General features: G+C 45.7%; 1 protein-coding gene across 1 annotated transcript in view; it reads right to left on the reverse strand.

The window, feature by feature from the left end:
* Window positions 1-25,806, reverse strand: part of NUP88 (nucleoporin 88) — a 262,426-nt gene that overhangs the window by 187,260 nt on the left and 49,360 nt on the right. The window contains exon 5 of the mRNA XM_085649559.1: window positions 10,845-11,018. Coding sequence (XP_085505685.1) covers window positions 10,845-11,018 — 174 coding nt within the window. The remainder of the gene's footprint in view (window positions 1-10,844; window positions 11,019-25,806) is intronic.

Raw genomic sequence — 25,806 nt, forward strand, 5'->3', positions numbered from 1 at the left:
AGTTTCTGGTATTCCCCTCCCTATTGGACATTCCAAAATATACCTGTACGCTGATGATATTTTACTCACTCTTACTCGTCTTCCTCGGTCGATCCCCTCTCTTCTTCAAATTATTAATGATTTCTCTTCCTTTTCAGGTTATAAGATTAATTGGGACAAAAGTGAGGCTTTACCTATTTCTAACGGTACCACAAAAGCAGCCATCTTTGGTTTTCCTTTTCATTGGCAGTCCTCACGCCTCAAATACTTGGGTGTCCTAGTTAATAAAGGGTTACAAGATATGGTTACAGATAATTTGTCTCCTCTTATCTCCCAAATGCGTCGGGATTTTGATAAATGGAAGGCTTTGGGTCTTTCTCTCTGGGGTAGGGCTCAGGCTGTTAAAATGGTTACTCTTCCGAGATTTATTTACATTCTGGGCATGCTTCCCCTACAGATTCCCTTATCCTTACTCCGGTCAGTAGACGCCCAGATTAAAACCTTCATTTGGGGTACTGCTAAGCCGCGTCTTGCCATAACCAAGCTGAAGGCTCATCAGTTATCAGGCGGCATTGGTCTTCCATCCATTGAACACTACTCGTTGGCGTTACATATTTCCCAACTCTCATATTTTTTACCTGGTATTAAAGACTTGCCACAATGGGTCCAAATAGAACGACATCTTCTATCCTCGGAATCGAATCTTACTCCTTTGTATGGTAGTGGCACTAGTCGTCTTGACCCGAAAAATCCGATACTATCTGCCATGCATAAATCCTGGCAGAGAAGTCATAGGTTGCTAGGTTCGAATCCAAGAATTCACATCAAGGCCCCCCTATGGAATAATTCGGGCATTCGTATCAATGGTCGTATGTTATCCTGGCCTGATTGGCGTGCTGCAGGTATCCTTTATCCGGATCAGCTTCTACATGATGGGGATTTTAAGCCATTCTCTCAGCTAAGGGTAGAATTTGATCTTCCCCTACATCATTCTTCTAAATACCTTCAGCTCCAGCAATGTCTGAAGACCCATATGGGGTCACCGCCATGGCTACTACAAGACTCCCCTATTTTATCCTATTTGCACGTCTGGGGGAAATTTAAAGGTGTTACCTCCGGTATATACAAAATTTTATCATCCCATCTTTTCTCTAAATCTCTTTCACACGATCTTCAGCGTAAATGGCAAGCTCGCCTCTCAATTTCCTTTTCCGACACCGAATGGGATTTGATTCTAGAGAATTTGAACAAGGGAGCTCGTGAATCAAGGCTCAAATTTTGTCTTTTCAAAATACTACACGATTGGCATTGGTCTCCAGTCAAATTGCACAAAGCTGGTCTTCTTTCCCATTCTAACTGCTGGAGATGTACCAATTCAGGTTGCGATATTACTCATATCATTTGTGAATGCCCTAGTATCCAATCTTATTGGGCTTACATTGGTACTACTTTGAATTCCACTATGCCCCTAAAATTGCCACTTACACCAACTAACATTCTCCTGCATGACTTACGCCACTCCCCAAAGCTCTCGAAACCACAACTCCGTCTTTTTCATACCTCACTTGCTACTGCTAGAATATGTATCCTGCGTCATTGGAAATCATCTTTGCCTCCCTCTCAGGAAGATTGGTTGGTAGCGATGATTCAGACTGCCTCACATGAACGCACTATCTATAACCTTCAGGATCAAGTTGACACCTTTCTCCGAATTTGGTCTCCATTTCTTAAATCAAATACAGCTAGTTCCCCTGCTTCTACTTCTACCCAAACACATTAATCAGCTTTTACCCTCTCTTGTCCTTTGTTTATTTCTCTTCTTTTCTTTGCCTTCTGTATCCTCTGCTTTATTCGTTGTAGTGTTCTTCTGTCTTTATCTAATTACTTTCTCTTTGTTCTATCTATCTATATTTCCCGCATTTCCATTGTCTAAGCTTTTTCCCTTTTCCTCTCCTTATAGGTTATGTGTTTATAATGTATCATCCTATGCCTTGACATCATTATTACTTCAATTAGTATTTATCTATTTAAATGCATATTTATATCTTATTTATATCATATTTATTCATATGTATCTTTCAGCATTGTTTCTTTCAACATGGATCTATTTTCTCTTCATTTTCTGTTGTTTATGCTTTGATGTATTTGTTTTATAAAAATTCAATAAAAAATTTCAACACAAAAAAAAAAAATTAAGCCAATTAACTCTTAATGCTTTATGAAGAGCATGTTTCTTTACTTTAAATTTCTCACATTTGAACAAAGGACTTTTTATTTCCTTTTATAAATATGGCACCGTGTCTACAAGCCACTGGGAGTAATATGCTACAGCAGGCAGCTTGACAGCCTGACTAATTAAAGCAGATAACAGGGGTGTCCAGATAAATGTCACAAACATTGAGCAGAATAATATTCAATTCTCACGAGATGGAATTAACACAGCATTTTGTGATTCCTACACCCAATTATACCGAAAGAGGGACAGATCCATCCCTGTGGAAATAGGTGCATATCTAGAAGAAGTAATCCTCTGATAGCTGGACCTAAAGAGCCAGGAGAGGAAGGACCAGCTGATCTCAATACAGGTGATTAAGAAGGCTCTTTCGTACATGGCAACAGGAAACGCACTGACACAGATGGACTCTCCGGGGACTTCTATAGAAAATATGTGGATTGCCTAGCCCTGAGACCAGCTATCCTTTATGTGGTGGTGTTTGGTGTCGTAAAATTCACCCCACAACAGGTGAGGCAAGTCAAGTCAAGTCAAATTCCACTTTATTCGATTAATTAAAATCATAAAAGCATTCTACAGCAAATATCAAAAGTTCATCTATAAAACAGTTGATAAATTTAATACAGTATTAAACAGTTGATAAATTTGAAAAGCAGGTTAAAAGGGCGATAATTATAAAATACATTAAAAAAAAGCACTCAAATGAGCAATATAGATGGATCCAAATTTCTATTGTTCTTCCAATCTTAGCCTTATTCTCTTGCATCTCACAGATGCGGCTAGAAAACTAGCAGTGCAGTACATAATTAAAGGAGAGAGCAACATCTGTAAATAAAACAGTGCAGGCTTATACTGGATAAAGCCCAGGTCCTTCAAAATAGATTTTAAGTATCTTGTGCGCGGTTCATGATAGAAGGAACAAAAAAACAAAAAATGGGCATTATCCTGAATAGAGAAACCATCACATTTGCATGGGGCCGATTCCTCCAGCTTGCACCAGTCTTTCACATCCCACAGCACCGTATAAATTTGGTTAAACCGAAATTTGGATAAAAGCCATCTATGAAAAGGGTTGGTTACCGTTATTAAATACGGGGCCAGCACACAGGATGGAGATATCAGAACATGAACCCTCACAGAGGGTTTACATAAATCGTGGGCTTCGCGCTCGACCATGCGAATTCTCAGAAAATTTATTTTCACCCACGACAGGTCAGCTCTACACAAGGCTTCAGGTCTACTAAAAATTTCAGGGCGTCCCAAAAGTGCAGTCATAGTTTCAATGTAAGACAGCCACTGGATGTCCCTTGTGTGATCAAGTTGGAGACAATCTTTGATGATCCGATGATTAAGGCTAAGGTTTGGGTTAAGCCAAAGCTTTATCCACATCAATAGTGGGGCTAGATTTATTATGTCTAGGATGTAACCCATTCCCAGCTCTAGGTGTACTGAGAAGGTAGCAGTTGACTGGGGTAAACCCAGCAGTGAGCGAAAAAATGTGTTTTCCTCAGTCTGGATATCATTAGAATTAACGTAACCCCAGACTGCTGCACCATATCTAGCAATTGCAATTGTCTTGGCTTTATAGATGGCCATAATGGCCTCCATAGGTTTCCCCCCCAATCTCTTAGCAAAACCCAGAATTGCAGCATATGAGCTTCTTACCACATTCATTTTAGATGTTACCTGCGGTGTCCAGGTTCCCCTCTGATCAAAAATCACACCCAAATAGGTAAAGACCTTGACACTAGTAATCACCTCTCCGTCACAGAAAAAGGATTTTTCTTTACGCATACCACATCCTACAGACATGGTATGTGATTTACTTTTGTTGATCACCAGGTCGAGACTAGTCATAAAATTACAAAAGGCATCAAGTAACTTTTGTAGGGCAACTGGGGTCCTAGCTATGAGTACCGCGTCATCGGCATAGAGGAGCACCGGAATTGGTGCACCCCCCATGCTCGGGAAATCTTTTGTGGCAGACGTTAGGTAACCCTCCAAAGAGTTCACGTAGAGCGTGAACAACATTGGCGCCAGGATACATCCCTGGCGGACCCCTCTAGTGGATCTAAAGCTCTCGGTACACTTTCCGTCGGTGGTCATTCTAATTCGGGCCCTCAGATCTTTGTGGAGCTCCGCCAGAAAGTGTACCAAGGAACTGTCGAGGCTCATCTCCAGCAACATTGCCCACAGCTTAGATCTATTAACAAGATCAAAAGCTGTGGACAGGTCCATGAAACCAAGGAATAAGCTGCCCCCTTTTGCTTTGGTGTATTTGGACAGTATGAGGTGGAGGTTGAGGCATTGGTCCTCAGTACTCCTCCCTGACCTAAAGCCGAATTGTGCCTCGGATAGGATGTTATTTCCCTTGGCCCACGCGGAGATCCTCGCCAGGACAACCTTGCCTAAAATTTTTACCGAGGAGTCCAGAAGCGATATAGGTCGATAGCATTTTGGATCTCCTCTCTGCCCTTTTTTAAATATTGGGACGATGGGAAACCCACTATTGCGGCAGCGTTAAAAACTCTAGTTAAAATGTTTGCCCAAAACAGTGGATTTGCCCTGTACATGTCCGCTGGCACTCGGTCGGGGCCAGGGGCCTTGCGCCCTGCTGTCTCCTCTATGGCTCTAAGTACCTCACAGGTTTCAAAACTCACAGACTCCATGGGGCTACCATTTACGGGGGTTATAAAAGGGTCCGGCTCCCTGTGACTATCATAAATTTTTTCAAAATGGGATAGCCAATCGACCTCTGAGATGTTTAATTCCTGTGCTGAGTTTTGAGCGCCTGTAAGAAATGGAGAATTTATTATTGTCCAAAACTCAGCACTATTTTTTAGAGTAGCTTTACCCCTTAAATTCTCCCAAGCTTTACTTTTTAATTCATTTTTACGCAGAGTGATGGCCGTGTTATAATCCTTTCTCAATCGTGCCACAAGCTCCTTATCCCTTGGGCGGATGTTGAGGGCTTTTTTAAGGCGGTTATGAGCTTTACTGCAATTTTTATCAAACCAGCCTTTCGCCGGGTATTGTTTAGCCCCCTGCCCTTTGGCTAAAAGACTGCTAGACACAAACCGGCAAATATCTTCAAAGGAAGATATAATATCATTGTGCCCAGCTGATGGGGTGGCACACACCATTAACTCTTCCGCGACTGAATTGGATAAAGTTATAAAAAAAAATTCCGGTACAACCGACTCCCATTTAAGTCTTCTCCCCTGATCCTTTTCTTTTACAGGCAATATAGTCCGCTGGAGAACAACAGATTTTGACAAGAAGGCACTATTTGTTAACACCAAACCTACCGGATTATGATCACTCATGGGCATAGCAATTGCATTATATGTAATCACATAATTAAGAAAATATCTCGAGATAAAAATAAAGTCAATTATCGAATCGCTAGCCCTTCCCGTGTAGGTGGCAACCCGTGTAGTATTGTCATAAAATTCAGGTTCAAATAACTCATTTTCCTGCAGTACATGTTCAAGTGCTCGACCCTTCTGTGTGTGTTCTAGATGAGGGGGTGACACACTGCCTGGCCCCTCCGATTCCACCATAACACAGTTTAAACATAAATGAACATTAAAATCACCCATTAAAATAAATCGAAACAAAGTGGTTTGCTTGTCTCCGTAGAGAATTAAAAAATCTGATAACCAATTAAAATGCGAGGATTCTGGATTACTATTGGGAGCATTGTAACAGTTAACCAACAATAATTTACCACCATCCTTTAAGGTTAACTCCAGAATGATAAAATTTTTGGAAGCGCAGTCTAACATAATCAATTTGCCTTTTAAATTCACCGAAACCAACATCATGAGACCGCCTTTGTTCCGTCTAGCTGGGGAAGGCAAGGCAGGGACAAAGAAGGATGTAAAGCCATCTATCCAGTAGTCACACTCCAAGTCCCAGGTCTCTTGCAAGGCAATAACGTCTTAACTCTTTACAAAGTTTTCCCAATTGGGGTCTCCCTTCTTAGCCCGCAACCCAGCAATGTTCCAAGATAACAGCCTAACCGTGTCCCCATTGACACTAGTAATACTCTCTGGTGAGTTGTTCTTGACCGCCTCAGAAGAAGGTACGTGGACCATTGATGTTGAGGCCGCTGCAGCGGCGTCCTCTGTACCCTCTCCCTCTCCCCGTCAATCACAGAGGTCGAGGCCTGAGAGCACATTAAACCTGTTATACGTTGTAATTGGGGGACCCAATGAACTAGAATTATCATGGCCCTGCAAAGAACATTGCTGAGCCCGACTGGGCCCTACCGGAGTAAATGGATAAGGTCTTGGTCTGGACAAGGAGGGAAAATTGGCCTTGTTGTAAAAATACCCCAGTGGACGAACACGGATACTATTACTGTCCTCCAACAGGGATGCTGCCCGCAGGAGGACAGTGGCCACATGTTGTGGGTATTTAAAATTCACAACCACGCAATCCCCTCTACAAGATTTCCTTGATGGGCCAATCCAATTCACTCTCCTCGTCCTAATAATATCTCCAGCATGTTTGGAAGGGAAACCGCATTTAGCGCCTAACCAGGCCACCACTTTGTTTTTAAGAGAATCATGCGCTTCCACTTGCAGCTCAGTATTACCTGAGCAAAACGGCGGAACATTTGCAAGTACGATGACATAAGGAGCGCATTCCGGGGGCAAATTAATAGTATTGGCGCATCTACTTTGAACAACGTTATTGTTATGTAAGGGGCCAGGTCTCTGCAATCCCCTCGCCTGATCAGCATCCAAATCTGCTGGTGGAGGATGGATTGCTAGGGGAACAGTAGGATTGCGGACCGGGCTAATAACAGGAGGAATCAGGGATAGAGAGTTGGGGGCTTTTGTAGCACTACCTCCCGTCACTTTAGGGATTGCTAAACTATTTTGAGGGGGTAAGGGATTCACCTGAGAGAATTTAACCAGCTGTTGATCCAGTAGACCTCCAAGTCTTTTAATCTCCGCATTTGCGATGTCCAATTTGACTGTAAGACAGTCAATGGAAGCCTTAAGTTTTAGGTCTACCGCTGCCTCAATACGTTCAATTAGCAAATCAAACTGCTCTGGGCACAGTATAATATTGGGTTCCTTCGTGATCTCTGCATTTGATTTGGATTTGGGGGAAATGTAACTATCCGGCCGGTGATTTTCCACTCTTCTCCTGTGGATGGTCTTACCCCCCCTCTTGCTTTGTTGCCTTCTGCATGATCTAAAAGGTCTCTTTCCCCTAGTTTCTTCCAGTATTTCTGTCTCTTCCTCAGAGTCAGGGCATAACGTATCATTCATTGTAGAGACCCTTAATGCATTATCATGCTCCTGGTGAATAGGAACTACTGTATTGCAAGTTGGTTCAGTAGCGTTATAGTCTTCTGGCGTACAGTCCAAGATTCTATCGCCATCTAGGAAATCCTCCAGTGTAGCAGCTGTAGCTGGGGAGGGGGCATAATCCGGAGCGTCTACTTTGCCCAAGGAAGCTCTTCTATCCTCGTTGATTTTGGTCACCCTCTTCACTAGAAAATTATTCATGGAGCCGGCCCCCGTGACCACCTTATTTTTCTTAGGGCCAGACATCATAGAATATGGCCGAAATTGACTGTCCCCTACGGCTAGACCCAGATTACAGCCACAGTACACTAAATCTGAACACCTCCACAGCAGCGCTCATGGGACAAGAAAGTAAATTTAACAAACGGCAGCAGTACCTGAAGTGGGGCAGATGTCCTGGAGTCCGGTGTCAGGGGGATGGCCCCGCCCTGCCTCCTTCTGCCCCTGACGGCCACAGACGGCCCGCCCTTTGCCCGGGCTTAGCCCGGCGCGTCCCGCACAGGTGAGGCATTGATGGTATCACTGCTAAAACTCAGGAAAGACTTGCTTGAGATCGCTTCATATCGTCACTTATCCACTTTAAAGAAGGATTACAAAATACTATGGAAACAGCAGACCATAAAATTACTCCTGCACAAGCAAGTATTGATCCATAGCTACCAGAATGGGTCATACCAGGCCAAATCATATCCTTCAATATCAGAAAGCGGTTCCAAATACTCAAGGAAGTACCCACTAAATAGCTTTGATCTGTAATTCGGACCTAAAACCTGGAAAGGGCCTTTGGTCCCCCGAGTTGGCAAGATCTAATCCATGTGCTCAACATATTTGACATGGGGAGATTCATAATCGGGTGGCTCTGGTTGTTATATGCTGACCTGAAAGTCAGAGTGTGCACTGGGAAAGTAATATCGGCCCCTACTGGAATGGCAGCAGGACCGATCATGGATGCCCTGAGTCGCCACCACCATCTGCTCTTGCAGTAGAGCCCATAGCTGCTATGTTGAGCGATGAAGGTCGACTGTGGGTTTTGCCACTGGCAGAAAGACTGCATTCAGTCTCACTATATACAAATAACATACATTTAATATGTAGGGGACAATTTGAAGCAGATCACTAAGGCATCAAGACACTTTGGGGAAGTGTTGAGGCTCTGAGTCAACTGGCGAAATCCTGTTTATTCCCACAAAACTGGGATTCAATCAGGATACGATTACGGTACTCCCACAATGGAGAAATGTAAGATAGGAGCCAATCATCTTATGATATGTTGGGGTGAGAATATCTAACTCAGAACAAGTCTTACTGGAGCTCCACCACAGCAGCTCGGAGATCGCAGATCTCCTTCTGAAAAACACTACTTCTAGCAGAGAATGGTGAGAATTGCTTTGGCTAGTATGGTTATGCTCCCTCAACTCCTATACTACTTATCTTCCAGTGAAAACCCTTCATAGAATTGCATATACTGTTGTAAGAACTGGTATTGAATGCACGTAGGTGAAGAGTTGTACAACAACACATATTGTATATCAGAGCAGACAGTGTGTACCAGATTTTGAGCTATACTATCTGGCAGCCCAGACTCCGACTGGACAGCCATAATGTAGCCTAAGTGGGTAAATAGCTAGTCTCTCAATCACAATAAATAGATATAAAACCTATTAGTGTCTAGTGTAAAAACCGAGAAATCATCCCGACAGATACGAGTTGCCCTGGAGTGTTACCACATAAACCTAAATTAGACGCGTCTGGACAAGCTGCATTCACCAATAATTTCACTAATGAAGCTCTCGGAGTGACTGCGGTTTCATTTGGCAAGAGTGCAGCAATGTTGGGAAACAACAGGGATCACTGTGATAGGGGACTTGTTTAAGGACAGAACATTAGCAACCTTTGAGATGATGTTGGAAGAGTTTGAGCTCTTTATTCATTTATTTGAAAAGTTTTATAGAGCGCAAACAAGACCCAAAGGGGTATCAGAGCGCTGTACAGAAGTTGTCTTCAGCCATTATACAAAAAATAAAGGAGGTAAGAGAAGGTACAACCTGTGGGAAAACATTCAAGAGTAAAGAGTAGGGTGTATCAGAGGCGCCATAGAGCGCCCTGGGTAAAACATCATACAATAGAAAGAACCAAAAACAGGACCTTAATAGCAGGGATGAGCAAAATATGAGGATTTGTGGATTTGGAACAACCAACATTCAAGTTTTTACATTCATAATATACCTTGTGAAATTGGAGAAGACTAATAACATGGTTTTATAGAGCACTCTTAGGAAAAGCTGGTATCTCAGTGGAGAGGCTTAGAGACAAATGGAAAAAGTGTGGGACACAATGCTAGTGCACCTCTGTAAAGTATCCCAAAATTGCAGATTTAAATATATTCAATTTAACTTCATACATAGTGCTTATATATGACCCCAAATGGTTGGCAAGAATCATACAACAATATCCTGAAGCTGCCCCCCATGTGGAGCTCATCAGGCAGGCAAGCATGTATATATATATATTCAACATTGCGGGAAATGCAAACAAAATGTTTTAAATTATCAAGGATTCATCTGGTCTAAGGAAAGGAGAGTTAGTCAAAGCCTCTTTTGGGGAAGAAGTGACGGATTGATGAAGAATTCATCTAGGGATAAAAAGAAGCATGAAAGATCATATGAACAGCAGAGGGAGGACTAGAACAAGACATCTAAAAGGAGAGACAGATATGTGGATAAATTAAGGCTTGGTCTACGGAGTCGGGGACAAATGTTTTTCAAATGTAGTAGGATTTTACAGTAAACAGATTGTACACCCAAGACAAACATTCATTTGGGATGCAAACAACAATTTGTGTCAAACATATCAGCAGATTTCTTGACTTTTGTGACTAGACGGAGATGGTCCCTGAGCTTGTGGGCAACAAAATGAAGGTTTTTTTATTATTATTCTCACATTTACAGGGACTCGAGTGTCTGCTCAGCATACAGAGGCAGAGGAAATGCTCCTCAATCCACTAGAGCACGTGATCGAAGCTCCCCGATTTGCTCTCCAGCCAGACAACAAATTGAGACTCGTTGGCATACATTTGGAAGTGACTTAGATGATTTAGTACGTATGCACACAGGAGGTAAATGATGAACAAAAAATATAAGAGGGTTAACAAACAGAATCTGTAGCCACAGGCCATCGAGCGTTCCCACACCAATGCTGGGTCAGCCTACTCAATAACGTGCAGCAATAGGACATTCAAATAAGCGTTTCACTGTCTATATAGCACAACTGGCAGTACAATGGTAGTGTACATTAATAATACTTACTTTAGGGTAAGGTTGATATACAAAAGGAAGGTCTCCCCATTTTCATACAATATGTAGACGGGGTAGGCCATCACCTCCTTCCCACTCTGACCCACTACAGTCTTTGGAACAGCTACAAAGGGACCAAAGTCAAAAGCCACAGCAGTCTCGCCTAGTGAAGCGGTGTAAGAGCGTCTGAAAAGTAAAATGAAACACAGTGGGTCCTGTTAGATCTAACATGATGCACTCGATTCCCATTCACCTCTATCACATATGTAGGAGTATTAACGTTTCTTGCACACTTTGTTCTTTAAATACCACCATATCTTCCTCAAACACCAACCACAAAAAACACTTGTTGAAGCATGCCAAGAAGCAATCCTATTCTTATGAGCCCATGTTCATTTCCTTAGTCAATTTTCTCAAAGAACATTGTAAACAGCATTGCTATATGTGCAGGGTTTGTTTTAAATACATAAGAAGGAGGCTGCAAACCTCGCTTACACCATTCGTTTGAAAGTATTTTATCCACATTGTGGGCTGTGTTTGCAAACACAGACTTCTTTGTAAAGACAAAGTGAGGTCCATATTTTTACATCCTCCCGAAAGTACACAAAAACATACATCCACCGCCAGGCAGACCGATCGTGTCAGGCATTGGTTCGGCACTCGAACCACTGTCGAGATTTGCCGACCATTTCTTACGACCAATGGTACAGAGAATGCCCTCATACCTTAAAGACACACAAGACATCTTATTGAAACTTCAAACTCTGAGCTTCAATCCTATCACCGACTACCTAATGACATTAGACGTGGAAGCATTGTATACCAGTATTCCACAAGAGGCCTCACTTACGGTGATCGAAAATCTGCTAGGTCTGGAAAACTGGTCATCAATAACACCGATAAAGTTTGTGGTGCAATGTGTACGATTGGCCCTAACAAGGAATTACTTTGAATTTGAAGGGGAGTACTTCCTACAAACCCATGGCACTTCAATGGGGATGACCTGCGCCCCCAGTGTAGCGTGCCTGTATGTGCATGACTTCGAAACACGCTTCATCTATAGTGACACCAACCCGTACCAATCCAACTTGGGAGTATGGAGAAGATTCATAGATGATATTTTCATAGTCTGGAAAGGAGATGCCGACAAAGTAAAAGAATTTCTGATATGGCTAAATAACAGGGATGAATTTCTGAAGTTTACGATGACTCTAACAAAAGATTCCATCACGTTTTTGGATTTAAAAATCTGGCCAGCAGAGGGATCACTAAAAACTGAAGTGTCCTATAAACCCACAGACGCTAACAACCTCCTCAGATATGACAGTTTCCACCCCAAAGCGTTGCGAGACAACTTGCCAGTAGGGCAATTCCTACGATTAAGGAGAAATTGTACTGAAAAAGCAAATTATGAAATTCACGCCAAAAAATTAACACAGAAATTGAAGACAAAGGGCTATCCCACAAAACTGATTAAACAAGCATATAAAAGGGCAAAAAACTGTAACAGAGAAGGGCTATTGGAACCAAAAAAGAAACCGGATGATAAAAAACTAGTATGCGTGACCACCTACGGAACAGATTCCAACAATGTAAAGAACATAGTTCTACGACATTGGAGAACACTGAATTCTGGGGGACTAAAACTAGAGAAACCATTGTTTGCATTTAAGAGAGGAAAATCAATCAAAGACTCTGTTGTGCATACTCGACCAAAAAAGAAACAAGGCAGAACAGGCCAACAGAGCACACTCTGGAATCTACCAGAGGTAATTGGACACTACCCGTGCGGATCATGTAGTGTATGCAAACTAACAACACCGAGCAAAACAATCGACGTTGGTCTTAAAACACCATGGGAACAAAGATCCTTCAGCAATTGCAACAGCCACAATGTGGTCTACCTAATGACGTGCATCTGCAATAAAATATACATTGGGATGACCACACGTAAAGTCAAGATCAGGATCAATGAGCACCGCAGTACATTTAGATGCGGAAAAACAATCACGAAAATGATGAGACACTTTCAAACGCAGAGACACAGTGAAGATGACTTTACTTGGACCGTAATTGAGAGACTACCAGACAGCTGCAACGAAAAACAATTACTGAAACTAGAGCAAAGGTGGATCTATCGCCTGTCAAGTACAACATCAGGCCTTAACGAGGAAATTCCGTGGGGTTCTATGACGTAGCTCTGCCACAAAGCATATATATCTCTTAAACATGGCAAACAAAGGTGGATCTATCGCCTGTTAAATACAACATCAGGCACTAACGAGGAAATTCCGTGGGGTTTTATGACTTAATTCTGCCACAAAGCATATATTCCCCTTAAAGATGGCGAATAAATTAATTATGCTGCAACTATGTGTACGAAAAACTAAAAAAGAGCTGCACCTCCACTATGTAAATACGATTAAAACAAAGGGTTCAGGAGTAAAAGACAGGAGGCAATGTACTGCAAAGGAAACAAAGCCTCCGGCATATATAACAACAGAAGACTGGGGTGTAATATTAGACCTCGACATATAGAATTTAAGAACACAAGGGAACAACACCATTGAGGTCGGGCATTTGACAACAAACGTGCAGTCAAGCTAAAAATTAGATTAATCTACTGATTAGAATTACCCGCCGTTAATAGATATACAAAAGTTTAAGGGGGGTTGCCTACATCCTACCCCCTATCACGGGTCATTAGGCGAGACTTGCTAGTTCCCCCAAAACGGCGAAACGGTAGCTTTACACCAATTAAGTGATTTTCCTCAAAACAGCCACACGAGGGACTAACAAAATACACCTTCAAAATTGTAAAAAACGAATCCCCCGCTTTGAGGGGGATCGAACACTGCGTATCGGACATAAAAGAACTACATTTCCCATAATTCTTGTAGTTCAGCCGCATACACGTCCGAACAGCTGCGACTACGTTACGCAACGATAGAGAATTGGAAGTGGGGTAGAACAGCCCTCCAATTAGGTTCGTGCACCTTCTTTTAAAAGCTGACACCACCGTACTCACATCCCCGACGGCAGACGGTGTGGTTGACTAGGTGCAACGGCGGTGCGGTGTCCTTGATGAAGTAAGTAACAGCGAGGGAACCCTTTTTAATTTAGACGCTTGTTGTCCCGAACTATCTGGCATGAAGTCAGGGACGCTCGTAGAGTCTCTCAACGGTTCCGTTTTGCTTTAATGAATTAATTAAAAAAAGACTAGCTGAAGTAAAAATAAAAAGGGCCTACAAACATATCACATATAAGAGGGGGTGAGCACCCTATAATACACGATATGAAGGCTCAAGCAGAAACGAGTGCATGGAAGCGAAATAAGAATGAACATCTTTTTTTATATCGAACGCAAACAAATAAACACGATAATAAGGGTCCGTGAACAATAACCTTGTAGAGAACTAGGTTTATATCAATAGATCGGCTTAGAACGTGATAACAATTGCCTTTATTTACCTTTTACGCAGTGTTTGACTACAGGACAGCACCTGAACACACGAGATCTGCATGATGCCAGTAGGCATAGGGCAGTAGGTGAGCGCCTGTAGGTTCTAAAATACTGGATGAAAGGGATACACGCGATCCCAACGCATGGTGGTATATTTTAAAAAACGAAAAAATAACACAACAAGAGAATGGGTGCTAAAATAGAGACCTATAGGATCGGTGACTAAGAGAAACAACCTAGCCACAATCCTTTTCACTCATAGTCAAACACAAGTAGTATGATGATCACGTTGTGTGGTGAATAGATGTGGATGTGACGTGGCGGTGAGTAAACTGAAATGATTAATGTATTACACTAAGCCCTAAAATAGAGAGCACATAGTCAGGTGGTACACCATCACTACAACTAAAAATCTAAGACTACGAGCACAAGACGGGCTGTAGACAGATTATGTTGTTGTGTCGTCGAAGAAATACATGTTAATTTTTTGTTCCATGTCCAATAGAAAAATTCTACTGAAGTCGGATGGTACATACGGACAGGTGAGTGCATTAGGCCTCACGTACGAATGGGTTGCATGTAAGCACATGTACAGCTAAACCGCAGGGACCTTATAGTATAAGGAAAAGAAAGATATTGCCCTGACGAAGGCCCCCAGACCCGATAGGGCTACAAGACGGGCCGAAACATGTTGGCACACTGTTGAGGGTACAATTGAACAAATCGAGTTCAAAAAAACCCCGACAATAAGTTTTTATCTATATAATGAGTGCCCAGGAATAAAGGATTCAAAATAGGGTACACTCATAGGTATTTTTAATTTGATCTGGTTCCCTGCTTAACCAGTGGTTCATTTATCTAAGAACTCCCAGTATATCTTTGGTTGAGTCCGCCCAGAGAGTACCACCTTCTCTGGGTGTGGAGTAACTGCCTATGATGAAGCATGTCACTATTATGTGAGTGAGGCTTTTACTTCAATATCTATGATATTCCACCTGTAAAGTAGATAGTTGAACAACATTCTTACACTACTCTGAATCTGGTATTTCGCCAATTCAATAGTGGTTGCTTTTTGTGAAAAAAAGTTATTCTGGGAGAACGCAACCACGTTGTTTATTCTCTCACTCTCTGTTTGTGATAAAAAAAGTGAGGTCCATACCTGGAAACACTCACTCTTCACTCTCTTATCTGTTCTCAATAACTAAACCTACCCCGTCCCAGAATACTACTTGCATTTCTAAAACAAGTGCAGGGTAAAAAGTTTGTGTTCTGTGTTATTTGATAACATTATAAAAGAGATAGCAAGCATTGTCACGGGAGGGCATCTATCTCTAATTTTATCAGGAAGTGAATAGCAAGTGGTATATGAAGCCTGAATAATGAAAAGAGGCTCCTTACATTAAAAAGCATTGGCAAAGCCACTCAATGTGTCATTTACACTTGAGCACGGACAAAAGCAATAACAAATGCCTCCTGCAGTACAAAAAAAGGTTGTTTGTGTATACAAAGCATAGAGGGGCTAAAGAAAGAAATATGTACTGACTGAGTGTATTTTCAGATGCAAAATAGTCCCTCGTGCATTCCAAAGAAGGAACAATGCACTCAAACAGCTAATAGAAAGAAAGTGAGACCAAAATACTCCTGTTTGATACAAAATGTGACTGATGTCTCAAGTCAATGGCTGAAGGTTCCTGGACCAAAAAGAGACAATGGCTGAAGGAGGCTGAAACAGAGTGCCACAAAGTATGTACAATATGTTTAGCTTAAAAACTTTAAGATGCACTACACAATATTTTTTTTTTTTTAAATAAAACCAACTTTATTGCACTTTTCTCATTATTTAACGAAGAAAATAAAAATTCACTGGAATGATGAAATGCTGTTTATTCATTTACTGTGTGTGGCGAGTTTTGGACAGTAATGAGTCAACAGCTGTCTATTAAAAACTGTGCCTGCATTACTTGCCCTGTCACTTCCAAAACAACTATAGCAACGACTCACACCTTGGAAAAGATTTCATTGGATCTTCAATGTAGTACTTTCTGATATATGCAGAAAACAAATTTTAGATTGTTATTCGTTGACCCATCTTGAAAGTAGGGTGTGACATTGGTGAATATAGTTTGAGCATTCCATGACACATTTACATTATATTTCTTTCTGTGCAACCAGGAGTATGTAGGTTTGTTCTTCTATCCAACAATAAATCTGCATTCAAGTTCACGAGCTTCATCAAAAAAGTGCTGGGTTTATGTAAATAATATGATATGGTATTTTCTGATCTCAATTCCTGAATCTGAATGAAGTATGGTATTGTAGCAAGGGTGCGGCACTTCATACATATGACAAAGCCACAAAGTGCTTCGATTTCCCTTAATTTCTGTGTGTCCGTTTTGAAGTGTGTGGTGGAAAGTTGTTGGAAGTGGCATGTCCTACTGTCCTTCATGGAAGTTGTTGGTTGAGGTGACTGAGATGCATGGATATTCTTCAAACATGATGCAATAACCATTGCATCACATATGCATAATGTGTTGCAGAAAGAGTGAGAATACCTTTATATTTCATTATTCTATTTTGCTTATAATAAAATATATCAAATATTGGGCAGGTTTCAATGCGTCATGTGTTGCATTTTGCTAAGTCAGTCCCAAAGTGAATCTTTTGCAGACAGGTCTTCCATTACATTTTAACAAAACTGTCAAGTATGGCACTACTCTCAAAGCTACTTCACCCATAGACTAAATAGACTGCAGGTTTACGGAGTCAAGATCATGCAGTTGTCTGAGAAACAATGCTTAACAGCAACAATACCGTTCTTGATGAAGAAAGAGTCTAGTCTACATGCAATAGGATGCTGTGCCTTGGACAGAGGTGGTTCATGGAGCTCGTGGTTCAATACAGCTCTAGATAAGACTTTCTCTTCGATCATAGCGACAGCAGGAATATGGAGAGGCCATGCATGAGCCGGGGACTGAGGCCAGCTAGAGACACCTCTCTGATCAATGGGGGCACCGTCTCTGCCTGGGTCCCTCCCTCTCAATAAAACTTTGGTCGTGGACAACGTGGATGGGGTGCCTGGTGCCTATCCCCTGGTAGCAACGAGACACATTGAACTGCAGCTGAAGCACAGGGCATCTGCCCCAGAGTATTGTTGACTGCAGATCCCTGTGGTGGGAGCACTGAGGCTCCTTGCATGTCTATAACTGTGGTAACATTAAAGGTTCTCTATGGGGGGGGGGGTGGAGGTGGGCTACAGTGAAACCCACAGCTTCCTTTGGTTTGTATTATGTTTTGGGGTGACAGGCACAGTTGGGGAGGAAGGCAGGTTTAGGTCTGTCAAGCAGTGGGGCAAGGATGGGAGGATGATAATGGGGGTAGTATTATTAGTTCAATAGGTTTCTTTGTATGCACTTTCAGTTTAGTGGTGACAGCTCTTTATGACCACAGAGGCAGTCCAAAATATTGGACCCAGTCTCCTTTCCCTTTCTGCTCAACTTCAATAGGGAGCCACAGTGTAAATTCAAACTTACTATTCCTGATGGCTTGTAGCCATTTGCGGGTGCGCACATTTTTTCCCTCTATTAGTCCCCCATGGCAGCTGACATAGATGCTTCAATTTTCAGGGTGCTATCGACTGAAGGGAGTGTGGTCAAGCAGCCTTAGACCCAACACAGAGGAGTGCAAGTCATTTGTTATACACACAGTGATTAATAAATGACACACAAATCAAAAAGGAGATCCACTGTTCCTTGCCCATGCTATCGCCAAAAGGGATATTGCGCAGGGGTGGAAGGCGTCATCTCCCTGACTATAGGCAAATGGAAGAACAAATTAGATAAATGTATGGGTGCCGAGATTGCGGTCTTTGAGGCCCGGGGTTGCCCCAGGAAGCATCATAAGATCTGGACATGGTGGGCGACATATCGTGGAATTGACCTGCCCCCCCACCCCCTCCCCCGCCCGAGGAGGATCCATGAGTGGCATCCTCTGATCCTTGATGTGAATCACCCTGTGACCTATTCTTAGGACACCCCCGCGCCGCACGGCCACCAGCTGTAGCGTGTGCTCCCCGCCTGCCGCTGCCTTCAGCCTCGCTGAGCCTTCCTGCTGACCACGCCCCCCGCCGTCGCTCGGTGCCGTCTCCTGTTTTTACTGTGTTTTTTCTTTGTATTTAATTCGGTCTCCTTGTTATTTTGCCCCTTTTACCTGTGTTTTTTGTGCCCCCCTGTGCAGTTTCCCCTGCAGTGCCCCCTGCGCCCACCCGCCCCGCTCCCCGCTTCCCGCTGCCGTGAGTGCGGACACGCCCCCTTTCCTTCTGTGCCCTCCCCGCTCCCGCCTCCCAGCTGCTCCTCCCTCCCTCGCACTTCGCCATAAATGGCGACCGTGCGCACACGCAGCATGGACGCGCAGCATTGACGCGCAGCGGGCGCGCCAATTGTGCGCCAAAGGCGCGCCAAAGGCAAGCCCGTCTGCGCCCGTCCGCGCCCGGACCGCGCCCAGTGCCAGGACCCCTGGTTCCCACCGCCGATGCAAGACTTCACGACAGACCTACGACGCCGCCACTCTCAACGCCGGCCGTAACCCTGCCTGCTACCGAGCCACCCCGAGACGACCAACGGACCCTTCGCTTGCAAAGCCAGCCGTTTCACCTGCTACCGGACCTGCACCGCCCCCGCCGACTCCAACACTAACAGCAACCACCTGAAGTGCATCCTGCTGAACACCCGCTCCGTTCACAGACACGCCGTGGAACTCTGGGACCTGCTCAACGCAACTTCACCGGACGTCGCCTTCCTCACCGAAACCTGGATGAACGCCTCCTCAGCACCCGACATCGCCACAGCCATCCCGGACGGATACAAGATCACCCGGAAGGACCGCGTCAACCAGACGGGAGGAGGCATCGCCATCGTACACAAGAACACCCTCCGCATCTCGACTAACTCCGACAAAACCTTCCCCGCCGCCGAGCACCTGCACTTCCAGATCCACACCGACCCCAAGACCACCCTCCGAGGCACCCTCATCTACAGACCACCGGGACCACGCACGCAGTTCAGCGAAGACATCGCAGACTTCATCAGCCCGCACGCCCTTCCCTCCGCCGACTACATCCTCCTAGGGGACCTCAACTTCCACCTGGAGAACAGCAACGACAAAAACACCACCGCCCTGCTGGACAACCTCGCCAACCTCGGACTCAAGCAACTGGTGGACACCCCCACCCACTACGCCGGACACACGCTTGACCCAGTCTTCTCATCCAGCAAGCACGTCTCCTTCAGCCACGCCACCGGACTCCACTGGACAGACCACAGCTGCGTCCACTTCAGCTTCGGTAGAACCACGACCCTCCACCAACCACAACGGGTCCCCCGCCGCAGCTGGAGCAAGATCACTGCCGAGCAGCTCACCGCCTACCTCAGCCAGAACACCCCCACCAGCACAACGGACCCCAACGTAGCAGCCAGCAACCTCACCAAGTGGCTGACCGCCTGCGCCGACGACCTCGCACCACTAAAGAACCATCCCAGCAGACCCGGCAGCAAGAAAACCCCCTGGTTCACCGACGAACTCAAGGAATCCAAGAAGAACTGCCGCACCGTCGAGAAAGCCTGGCGGCTCGACCACACCACAGACAACTGGACCGCCCTCAAGCACGCCACCCGCAAACACCATCAACTGATCCGCGCCACCAAGAAGACGGCACTCAAAGAACGACTGGACAACAACGCCCACGACAGCAGGGAACACTTCAGCATCGTCAAAGAGTTCTCCAACCCCAGCGCCGGAACCAACAACATCACTCCCATGCAAGACCTCTGCGACTCCCTCGCCTCGTTCTTCCACCGCAAGTTCGCCGACATACACAACAGCTTCGACTCACAGACCACGCACCCTACCACCGAACCAACGCCCGCCACCACCACCCTCTGCAACTGGACCCCGATCAGCACCGAAGACACCACCCGCACGATGAACTCCATCCACTCAGGATCACCAACCGACCCGTGCCCACACCACGTCTTCAACAAAGCCGCCGCCACCATCGCACCCCATCTCCGAGACACCATCAACTCCTCCTTCCACACCGCCACCTTCCCGGAGAGCTGGAAGCATGCCGAGCTGACCGCCCTCCTGAAGAAACCAACGGCGGACCCCGCCGACCTCAAGAACTACCGTCCCATCTCGCTCCTTCCTTTTCCGGCCAAAGTCATCGAGAAGACCGTCAACAAACAGCTTGCCGCCTTCCTCGAGACGAACGGATCCCTAGACCACTCGCAGTCCGGATTTCGGGCCAACCACAGCACCGAGACCGCCCTGATCGCAGCCGCTGACGACATCAGAACCCTGACCGACAACAGGGAAACAGCGGCCCTCATCCTCCTGGACCTCTCCGCAGCGTTCGACACGGTCTGCCACCGAACCCTAGTGAAGCGCCTCAGCAACATCGGAATCCGAGAGAAAGCGCTGGAATGGATCATCTCGTTCCTCACCGGAAGAACCCAGAGAGTCCGCCTCCCTCCGTTCAGATCCGAGGTCACCGAAGTCATCTGCGGCGTACCACAAGGATCTTCTCTCAGCCCGACCCTCTTCAACGTCTACATGAGCCCCCTCGCAGCCATCGCACGCCAACACCACCTCAACATCATCTCCTACGCCGACGACACCCAGCTGATCCTCTCCCTCACCAACGATCCCACCACCGCCAGAGCCAACCTACACGAAGGGATGAAAAACGTCGCCGACTGGATGAGGAACAGCCGTCTCAAACTGAACTCAGACAAGACGGAAGTCCTCATCCTGGGATCATCACCCTCCGCCTGGGACGACTCCTGGTGGCCCCCGGCCCCGCCCCCAAACCAACGGACCACGCACGCAACCTGGGCTTCATCCTGGACTCCTCCCTGTCAATGACCAGACAAGTCAACGCCGTTTCTTTCTCGTGCTTCAACACCCTACGCATGCTCCGCAAGATTTTCAGATGGATCCCCACTGAAACCAGGAAGACCGTCACCCAGGCACTCGTCACCAGCCGACTGGACTACGGGAACGCCCTCTACGCCGGAACCACAGCCAAACTCCAGAAAAGACTCCAACGCATCCAGAACACCTCCACACGACTCATCCTGGACATCCCCCAACACAGCCACATCACCGGACATCTGAGAGAACTGCACTGGCTCCCCGTCAGCAAGAGAATCACGTTCAGACTCCTCACCCACGCACACAAGGCTCTACACGACCTGGGCCCCAAGTACCTCAACGACCGCATGACCTTCTACACGCCCACGCGCCAGCTACGATCAACCAGCCTCGCACTCGCCACCACGCATCCGCAGAGCCACCGCCGGAGGAAGATCCTTCTCCTAACTGGCAGCCAAGACTTGGAACTCCCTCCCCATTCACCTCCGACGTACCCAAGACCATCTCTCCTTCAGGAAGCAACTCAAGACCTGGCTGTTCGAGCAGTGACACACCCCTCCCCTCAGCGCCTTGAGACCCCCCCGGGTGAGTAGCGCGCTATATAATTGCCATGATTGATTGATTGATTGATTGATTGGTTGTATCATTTGGTCGTATTATTGCTCTGCTATGATGTATACTTTGAATCTGATGAATCATGTGCTGTATTATGGAGATTGAAAACTTTCTGCATAATGTTTGTAATGTTGTTTTACCGGCATGTTCGGCAGGTATTGTTTATTATCATAAAAACGGTTACCGATGCAAATATTATCCTTATGCTCAAACAGGTCATTGTAGGGCTTGTGCCCTTTATACCTCAAAATAACCAAATAAAATGTGTTAAAAAAAAAAAAAGGCGATCCACAGCAATTTGAGAAAAATATGCTTCTTTCTAAGTTTATTTTAAGACTAAGGTTTACTTTAAAGGGTGAGTACGTTTTTAATAAAAAATATTTTTCACTTTAACATTTTTCAGTTCTGTAATGTTAACCTATGGGGGAGGAAAACAAGAATTCAGGTTGCAGGCAAGTATATGACTTACAGTCTTGGTTTTAAGGATAAAGAATCAAAACCAAGCAAGGTTCAGATAGATAACAACACAGCACCTCCAACAGCACAGGGGCGGCTGGGTGCAGGGTTCAAATTCGGAATCTGGGGCCAATGTTATCCAATGGAGAAAGGGGATAATCGAAGAGATACTGCTTACAGTAAGTAACATGGTTTAGTAGCCCCTCTACGGGGGTTAAGGTAAACACCGGGGCCCACAAGGCAGCACCAAACGTACACCCTCATCGGCACAGGGGCTTACGGGAGCAGAGTGCAAACACAGCGTCGGGCACCCAATGCAAATCAATGGGGGGAAATAGGTTTTGGAAAAAGGCTGCAGGTTCTGGCCAGGAGGCTGGAGAAAGAAAACCCACAGCTGCCAAGAGAAGTACTGATGCTTGGAGACGTGGGGACACCTTTGGTCGAGCTCACCAAGACTGAAGGGCTTCGGGTGCAGGGGTGTCTATAGGGGTCGGAAAAGGCTTACCAAAGCAGGTCGCGTTTACGGGGGTCGTCGTGCAGAGGGTGGAAGCGTAGATGTGGAATCCAGCAGGGGTCAACCCACGATGGACTCTTACTCAGTCACTGGGAAACATTTGCAGGACCGGTGGGCCACTGGGACTTGTGCAGTCGGCTGAAGAGGTGGTCCGGTGGTAGGTTCCATGGTTCCTCAGGGAAAGGATCTTTAAAGTAAGTTTTTTCTGGACAGGTCTGCTGTCCACACGATTTCTTGATCTTTATTGAAGGCAGACAGTCCTCCCAGGATTTTGGAAGTGGCTGGACCTGCAGGACAAGTCGACTTTTGTAGTAAGGGTGAACGGCAGCAGACAGGCTGGCAGTGCTAGTGCAAAGTCAGTCACTGGACCTTTTTTTTCTTTTCTTGCTGTTGCGGCTCTTCGGTATCCAGGCATCGTAGGTCATCAGGAATCTGACTTCAGGTTCTGGAGGTGCCACCTAAATACTAGATTTAGGGGCGTTACAGGGGAGTGACAGGTAGGGGCCAGTGGGTCCCCTAGCTGGGGTGTCAACACCCTCTATTATGCCACCCTCCTGTGGGAGGGGAGCATAGTCCTAGCCCTCATTGGATAAGTTCCGCCATCTTCAAGATGGTGGGCACTGAAAAATGTGCTTCACTTCGCCTACAGCAACTGAGGGGGTGGAGTTGGCAAAGGGAGCACACCTCCTATTCTCACTTAGTTTTCCCGCCGGTTCTCCCGCCAACAATAGGTGTTTGAAACGGGGGCTGCCATCTGCTGCTAGCAGCAGAGGCTGGGGTCACATTACAAAGGCAGAAAGGCCTTTGAATCTTCCCTCTGGAGCACTGTGCCTGCCTGGGGGAGGAGATGTGACCCCTCCGCCCAGGATGAGCTTTGTTTCTGGCCTCAGAGGTTCTCACCCCATAGGTCCAGAAACATGTCTAGTGGTGGCATGTTGCCTGAAGCCGGTCAGAGACCACACCCGGGTTGGTAGGTTTTCAAGGGGCACCTGCGAGGTGCCCTCTGGGTACATATTTTAATAAATCCAACACTAGAATCAGTGGGGGGTTATTAAGAGGAGTTCTCTGGTACCAAACACTCCTGGGTTCAGTGAAGCCATCATTGTGCTGGAGAACTCGAGTTGTTGAGTTTCCAGCCTATCGACTCTACATGGCTTCTCTGGCACTTACAATATTTCGAATAGACAAATATTGTAGGGGCATATCTGCTCATGTAGATATGTCCACACCTGAGGTATAATGCACCCTGCAAACACAAGGAGATGATGGGCGAAGCGCTGAAACTTTTCCGAAACTCACCCCCAATCTCAGATTTGGGTTGAATCCATAATTGTTCTTTAGCTCACTTTGCCACCCCAGTTCAGACCCGGCCATATGCAAATCAGTCTTGAACCTGTGCCTCATGGGAACAGTCCAGACCGAACTGCCAAGCCAGGTCTTCCCTGGACCAGAAACAAGCATCCTGCTTTAGGGCTTGTAAGGCCTGCCAGAGGGGTGACTTACTCATACCTTAGGCAGTGCTACTTGATGTGGCACACAGGAAGTGCACCATGTCTTCTTCACTTTTCACTACACCAAAGCATGTAAGCTGCAGTGGCAGTTTGCATGGCCTTGGTGAGGGGTCCCTAGAGTACACTCTTCAGTCCCAATGTCCTAGGTACCAGGGGTAACATTTACTAGGGACTCATAGCGGGGCCTGAAGTGATGCCAATTGTGGTACAGTTTTAGGGAAAGAGCTCTGGCACAAGGGACCTAGTCGGTAGGGACCCTGTGCACTTTCAATCAAAACTACATCATTTTCAGGGCAAAAAGTGGGGTGCTAACCATGTAAAAGAGGCACTTTCTCACAGTGACAAAATTAAATGAGGAATGGTTTCGCAATATCTTAAACGTTACTCACCCAAAGTGGTTTTGTTGCAAGAAATGCATCATCAGGGCAATTCCAGGGAGGTGGACTGCGAGGCGCCTCTGGCTTAGTGAATAGTTTGGTAGCTGGCGACATGCTTGGGTGGGTGGTTGGGGGGGGGGGGGGGGCGTATTGTTGGGGATGTTTTTGAATAAGAGAGGGGAATGGGTGGGGGGGATTGATGTTCCACTCTGTTGTATTGGAAGATACATGTATGGTGGGCGGTGGGATAATGTAGCTATTGTATGGAATGGTAGATATGGGACTAGGCTGCTATTGTTGAACTGCTGATGATATTTCTTTTTGATCCTTGTTATCGTCCAGGCATTGGGCGACGGGGATGTGTTTGCTTTTCACATGAAAATTAATAAAAGTCTGTTTTTAAAAAAAAAATCAGGGCAATTCCAGTTGAGACCTAGACAGGTGGGGGTACAAAATGGCCGCCCATGTGGAATTTACAAGGGTGTCTAGAGGGGTTGGAGCTCTCCTATGTAAATTGATCCCCCTTATTGTGCAGAATACTTGGCCACAGCTGCATGGGTGGTAAATTGTGTTGACAGAACAATGGGAAGGCAGAACCCTCAATACCATTTCCCTCTATCTCCCTCCCCAGCTTCATGACACAGCTTTCGCTGACTTAGGCGCACTTCTCCTCCAGCACCCTGAAGGTAGCCTATTTAAGGAGGAGACTTCAATGATACCATTTGTGAGGCAAATGATTGATGCCCCCTCGACACCAGAGGGCAACACGCCGCCTACTGGCTGACTTTATGTCAAGGTTTGGAATAGCAGACATATGGCCCACTTTTCACCTCACAGCACAATAATACATGCATCCCTCTGGAGAAGACGGGAGCTTATCGTGAATCGATTATATACTTACCCTGACTAGAGATCTTCCCTACATTTGTGCAGCACAGCACCTCGCAAGGGGCATTTCTGACCATTCCCCGCTGTGCGCTATAAACAGCTCCCCGGACCATGGTGTAGGACAGAGGGTAACACTTAATCCCTGCTACCTGAAGTTACCCCGTATCCACAAGAGCATCCGAAAAGCCACAGAGCACTATTTTCAGGAAAATGAGGGCACAGT

The sequence above is a fragment of the Triturus cristatus genome, chromosome 3_2 (assembly GCF_964204655.1).
Source record: "Triturus cristatus chromosome 3_2, aTriCri1.1, whole genome shotgun sequence".
In the NCBI taxonomy this organism is placed as follows: Eukaryota; Metazoa; Chordata; class Amphibia; order Caudata; family Salamandridae; genus Triturus; species Triturus cristatus.